General features: G+C 37.3%; 2 protein-coding genes across 2 annotated transcripts; one reads left to right on the top strand and one right to left on the bottom strand.

Annotated features, from left to right (window-relative positions):
- Positions 1-2,843: 2,843 nt before the first annotated feature.
- On the bottom strand, positions 2,844-3,924 carry LOC109598444 (Golgi SNAP receptor complex member 1). The gene is made up of 4 exons (XM_020014359.2): positions 3,771-3,924; positions 3,543-3,721; positions 3,251-3,489; positions 2,844-3,195 (listed from the first exon to the last, which is right to left on the bottom strand). The coding sequence occupies exons 1-4, from the start codon at positions 3,793-3,795 to the stop codon at positions 2,958-2,960; spliced, it is 681 nt and encodes a 226-aa protein (XP_019869918.2). The 5' UTR covers positions 3,796-3,924; the 3' UTR covers positions 2,844-2,957.
- Positions 3,925-4,150: 226 nt separating this feature from the next.
- Positions 4,151-6,433, top strand: LOC109598435 (sorting and assembly machinery component 50 homolog). The gene is made up of 8 exons (XM_020014348.2): positions 4,151-4,307; positions 4,390-4,497; positions 4,619-4,741; positions 4,794-5,101; positions 5,193-5,298; positions 5,361-5,630; positions 5,692-5,980; positions 6,032-6,433. The coding sequence occupies exons 1-8, from the start codon at positions 4,287-4,289 to the stop codon at positions 6,214-6,216; spliced, it is 1,410 nt and encodes a 469-aa protein (XP_019869907.1). The 5' UTR covers positions 4,151-4,286; the 3' UTR covers positions 6,217-6,433.
- The last annotated feature ends 84 nt before the right edge of the window (positions 6,434-6,517 follow it).

Below are 6,517 nucleotides of genomic sequence, written 5' to 3'. Positions count from 1 at the left end.
AAAATCACTTCAATATAATTTTATTTATATTTATAAAACTAAGTATATGATAGAATAAATTTACATTTGCTTGATAAGGTAAGTATGTCCAGTCTTAATTTGTTTTAAAAATGAACCTTAAGTTTTAATATAATTATATTATCACATATTATAATAATATTGAATCCGTTATTTAATTAGGTTTTTAGCTTAAAATGTTGTTGACTTATATCAGTTTAATAATGAGGTCATTACTCAATGTGTATTATAAATTACGTCTCTATTTTTACCCCTAATTAAGATGAACTATTTTTTTTTTTTTTTGATAATTTTATTTCATGATTTCAATTTACTCAAGTAAATTTATATTTGCTTCGTATATTTTATTAGACAATATTAATCGTAAAACTAAATATATAAATTCACTTATCATTATAGAAACCTGCATTATTTGCTTCCCTTCAATATGTAAATACATAAAAAATCTTGTTATAACACGTTAAAATGGACAGGTTTTAAGAAAAAAAACCCTTAAAAATGTGAATATTTATTTTCAAGATTAACATAGCGCTGGTCAGTAACACCTGTGATGTCATCTAGGAAACAGGCTTATGTAAATTTATTGGTTGATAATATTGTTATAAATTCAAACTAATTTATTTAATTGGGTGTCTATGAAATAATATAAAATATAAAAAATTTAAAGTAAGAATGGTAAAATGTTGTTTTTAATAATTTAATCAATTAAAAATTTCATAAATTTGTTATTAATTCTTAATTATTTGACTTTAAAGTGTTGAACAAAAATATAACCAGTAGATTTACATTAAAATTGGAATGAAAACTGTGTCAAATGTGAAAAGAAAAACGATAAACTAGCAAAGTTGTCAGGAAGTTAAGTTGAAAAGTTTCAAGGACCTCCAACTGCACTAATTTTTAAATTTCAGGAAAAGGTTGCAGGAATTTCAGACAATTAATTGTTGTAATTTAGTTTTCTCATTATATCCTGACGCCCTGGTAATATAACAGTAAAAAAGTACGTCATAAAACATATAAAATAAAGTAATAGCGGGTTTTTCGTGCTGATAATCGCTTATTAAAAAAATGCCGGTTTCTAATAATCTCAAACGAACGTTTGATTAAAATAGTTATTAGTTAATTTTTTCGTTAACAATAAAAAAAAACCGAACTCTTGAACCCAAATAAGAGATTATACTGTCCGAAATGAATTGACTTTAATAAACAATTCAGCAATTTCTTTATCTGTCATAATATCCAGCCGTCGAAAACGATTTTGTTTGTGTTTATAAATCGTCCGATTGTTATTGCGTATCGTCCGAAACGATCAGATCATTCGCATACCCGAATAGTTCCATGACGAATCGTCCTGAAATCCGATTCGATAACGAATATAATATTCATATGTGTGTGTGCGCGGATGCGTAATAATTTTTGCGTTGCGAACACACAAGCCGGAATCTTATAAAATTATTAATTCGGATGTTAATGAACCTTAAACGAATAAATTTTTTGCTGGTTTCGTGTATTTCGATACGCTGCGTAGTGGATGAAATTAATTGGGTCGCACCTCGTTTCTCTCCTTTTACCGAGAAACGTGTGTGTGTGTGTGTGGTGATTGACACGACAATTTTTTTATTCTATTTTATTTCGTGCATGAAAATATGCGCCCCGACATTTTTTGGCAGCCGCCCGGGCGAATTCCAAACGCCACCGAAAATAGGCGCAAAACTGCACGGCAATAAACCTTATTATTTATTTTTTTCTGTTTTTGTAATTTTGGGAAAATTTTGCCGGAATGTTATTAACCCCGTAAATCGAATTCGAAGCCGGTAAACGAATGGGCCAAGCTAAATATTGAGATGCGCCAGTCTAGACGATTTAATAAACAATTATGTAAACTCGGAACTCATGCATTTAACATTGACGCATTAATTTCGAGTGTTAACACACACACACTACTGTGTGGCCACAATCATAGCAACTTATTAAAATATATTAAAAATATGAGCTTAAATACTTGAATTAAATATAGTCTTTCTCCCGTTATTTATTCTGTATTTAAATAAAAATAATTCCCACTTAACTAAAGGCAAAAAAGAAGTAGGATATTAAAATATATTTTTATACTGACTGGAGAAAATTTGAATTAAATCCTTTTATCCCGAACGGTTTAAATATTAGTTAATGGATTACAAAATCAGTAAATTAATATTATTATCAACGACCACTACTGTAAATTTTTTTGGGCCCCTTATAATTATTATAAAACTATCATAAGCGCCGATAAAGTTCAATAATTTATACGAATTAATTAATGCCAAGGTTTTTTTGGTAACAAAGAATTTTGATGTAAATTACTGGAACCAATTATTTATCTCCCCAACGAACAATTCCTGTACCGTGCCGAGACAACGGAATATTTTATCTAGCCTTCAATATTAAATTGTACCATCCGACTAAACAGAATGTTATAGTTTACGGGACGTGATTGAGCGAGTGCCGGTCATCAATTAAAAAAACGCTGGTGTCTGGCGCATTTCCCTCGGCACGGCGAAGAAAACCAGCCAGCCACCGTCATAACAAAAAACGACGTCAACAAAAATCGGTAGTAATCGACGATCCATTCATCAATCACGTACGTGATCGTCTGACGGGGCCCCCGAGAATAAACCGTTTTGTTTTCGCGTACGTCCAGACGGGTGTAATAAACCCCGAACGTTGGAATTACGTTCGAAAATTTCACCAGACTAAATATTTAAACGGGGGAACCGTTCTTGTAAACAGTCTATTTTAAATCCCATAACTTCCTGCCAGTGCTTTTTTAATGGAATAAAACGCAGACGAGTAAAATATGAATTTATTACGTAAACTATTTTTGATTAGTACATCCGAAATAACACCTATATAAAAACCGTTTCAATAATTACATACATTTATATCACATTGTTTCATTTTATTTAACTAAAAGCATAAATAAGCATGAGAATTGTACAAGCTGATACAATTAAACCAAGTATAATGGAATCACGTCGTTTTCTAAGATTTATTCTTTGAATCAGGCTGTTGATCACCGGATATCTATTGGAAATATCGTTGAAACGAGTCTGCAATCTCTTCAAAGTCTGTCTCTGTGAAGTCAAGTGCTCCCTTGTCTCCATTGCTATTGATATCTGCTCATTTATTAGCCGATCAGAACTGCAACATACAAAGTTATAGTCTCAAATTAAGGGGGGGTACAAGAGCAATTTACTTGTGTATGTGTTGGTTCTCTTTGAGATAAATATCTCGACGATTGTTGACGCCGTCAGTTCGAAAACTATCGTTGCCCCTCAACAGTTCCTCGCGATCTTTGCGGTGCTCGTGCTGCGAGTTGGTCTTGTGAAAATCCCTGGATAAGTCCGCCAATATGTCCTTGTGCCTTTGTAGGGTGTGCAGCATCGCCGCCCCGGACACAGGTTGCTCTGACAGCCTCTCATTCACCTGAGACAACTGAAACAACAAATTGTAACTGACTGTTGCAGGGGATGCTTTTGAGGCAGTACTTTAGCCAGTAACTGTTCAATTTCCACGGACATCGCGTCGAAGGTGTCCTCGCCCGATAACAGGGGTACTGTGTCACCATGGCTGTGATGTGGGGCCTTTATCCCCGCACCCAGTTTGCTGAACGCGACCAGTTTCAGGTCAATTTCGTTCTCCAAATGACGCGCCTGTTTGCGCAGATCTGAAACACGGTGTTTGATCGAGATTTTGTGAGATATTTGTTAATTTACCTTCGTAGGAAAGTGCAGTTGCCATTTTTGTTGACAACTTGTCATCATAACATAACCTGGTTTGACACTTGCACTGCTAGGCAACTGTGGATACAACCCAATTGAATTTTCAGATTATTGTCAGTTAAAATTGAGTTGTTTGCATAATAACTTAAAATAAAGCAGATTTTATATTTTTATCGCCACAAGGATTCTAATTACTTAAAATATACGGATAAATTTTTAAATTTGTCTAAGTTGGGCAACTCAGATTACACCTATTTGAATTTCACCAAAATCCTCCAAAAAAGAAGCCAAAAACTAATTGTCCACCTAATAAAACGTGTCGAAATCGTTAATCAACACAATAAAACGATGTTATTAAACACGATCATATGATTGCAAATGTGACATTCCGACACACGAGCCTGTCGCTGTCAACTGTACTCCTGCTGCTTTAAAAATTTTTTATAGCTAAAAGGATGCTTCATTAAATAAAATTTATGTGTTGCAGTGTGTGTGTTGGGGCTGTTTAACATGGGTACGGTTTACGCCAAGGTAAAACGCTTAAGAACGTCGTGAATTCGTTCGTAGAAATGTCACATCCAAAAATAACCATTTCTAACCTAATTTCTTCCAGTCGGAAGACAGGAGTAACAATAATTTCGGCGATTCGCTGGAAAGCTTTGCCAGGAACGAAAGGGAACCGCCTAAAAGTCGGGAAGATATACAGTGGGAAGGGGTCAAAGTAAGTACCACTTGCTTATTTTATAAATAAACAGTGGATTAAGTTATCAAGCTTTAAGAAGTCTTATATAGATTTTATTTGATATTCGCATTGATTTTATTATATAATTGACTATTTTTAGGCACGTGTCGACAAAATACACATAGATGGCCTGGCCCGGACCAAAGATGACATAGTCGAGGACTGTATCAGGGACCTATTCAAAGCAACTGATTTTCAGGATGTCCTACTGCGTGCACATAGAGTAAACATGCTTATATCACTCGATGAACCCCAATTTACCGTCATGCTTTTAGGCCAGGGTGAAACTGGATGAGCTGGGCTGCTTCAAAAACATCTCTGTGTTCATAGATACGTCCAAAGGGCAAAACGCCACACCCGACGGTTTGGAGATCACGTTCAACGTAAAAGAATTGAAGAGGTTGACGGGCGGCATTAGCACCCAAGTAGGCAACAATGAAGGTGCCCTGTTGGTCGGAATGAAAGCCCCCAATTTGTTTGGTCGGGGCGAACGGATACAAGTCGAGTATAGTCACGGATCGAAAAAGACGAGCAATTTTAACGTCGGGTTCGTTAAACCCTTCAGAGGCAAGCACAGACCTGTGTAAGTGTAATTAAAATTAATTTTTTTAGGTTAGGTTAGGTTAGGTTTAAGATTAAAAACAGAAGTAAAAGTATTTTTATTTCGTGAACAGTCTCACAACGTCGGTGTTCCAAGCGCATTCTGAGTGGCCGTCGTCCGGTTATAAGCTAGTCGAGAGGGGGCTGCTGTTTGACTTTGGGTTCCACTCGTCCTCGCTGGTAAGTTAACGGCGCCTCAACTGCGACTTAACCAGCGTTTAGAATGGCTTATTTCTAATTAGATCAAGCATAACATCCAATGGGAGGCGGACATTAGAGACATGAACTGTCTGAGCAGATCAACAGCTTTCGAAGTCAGGGAGCAGACAGGACTGAGTCTGAAGTCCGCCTTGAAACACATCCTGTCATTGGACCTAAGGGACGACTTCATTTTCCCGTCGAGCGGGAGCCTATTCCAAGTTACGTCAGAGTTTGCAGGAGTTGGTGGCGACGTCGGTTTCATTAAAAATGACTTGTTCCTGCAGACCAATGTGTCAATCCTGGAAGACTTTGTATGTATTCTACTTTACTTAATAATATTAATTGTTTACTTAACTTATAAATGATTAATAGGTAGTGCAAGGGACTCTCACAGGGGGTATAGTAAACGCCACATCTCCAGACATGAAAATCGGGATGTCCGACTTATTCTACCTTGGTGGCCCGTTGTCGGTACGTGGCTTCCAGACGCGAGGTCTGGGACCTCATAGCGACGGTAACGCGGTTGGAAGCCTCGGCTTCTGGGCCGCAGGCCTCCACCTCTTCGCTCCTTTGCCCTTCAGGCCGGGACGAGGCGGTTTCGGCGAGTTATTCAGGACCCACCTGTTCGTCAACGGCGGCAACGTCGGCGAATTTCGGCTAGGTACCCGACCACCGCTTTAATCAACCCGTCGACTAATTAAGTAAGTTTCAGATGACAGCGGCAGTTTGTTGGAGACGTTGCAGAAGAACGCCAGGGTCTCGTGGGGTCTGGGTATTGCACTCAGGCTAGGGAACATGGCCAGGCTGGAGGTGAACTATTGTTTCCCGCTGATTTTCAGTAAGTCGGACCATACGCAGCCCGGCGTCCAGTTCGGCGTCGGCGTCCGCTTCCTGTAGACCCGAAGCAGGTGCAGTAGTGAATGGACCCCCTTGGTGCCGTGACCCGGGGTTTAGAGTGCTATTTTGTAAAATATTAAAAATAAAATGACCGAACGCGTGCATTTAATTTATATTATTGCGTATTTTCATTCTGGTATGTCAATAAATTGGATGTGTGCACATTTTACAAACACGTTGTTATTGTTACATAATTATATGAGTACAGTTGATCAAATTGTCCGTTGTTTTCATTGCCTTGAGAATTTTATTTCTTTACCTAACTTGTGTCGTAATTAATTTAACAAATCATGAAATTATT

This window comes from Aethina tumida, chromosome 6, assembly GCF_024364675.1.
Source record: "Aethina tumida isolate Nest 87 chromosome 6, icAetTumi1.1, whole genome shotgun sequence".
In the NCBI taxonomy this organism is placed as follows: Eukaryota; Metazoa; Arthropoda; class Insecta; order Coleoptera; family Nitidulidae; genus Aethina; species Aethina tumida.
The sequence above is the reverse complement of the archived record's forward strand: the minus strand, read 5'-3'. Positions and strand labels throughout refer to the sequence as shown.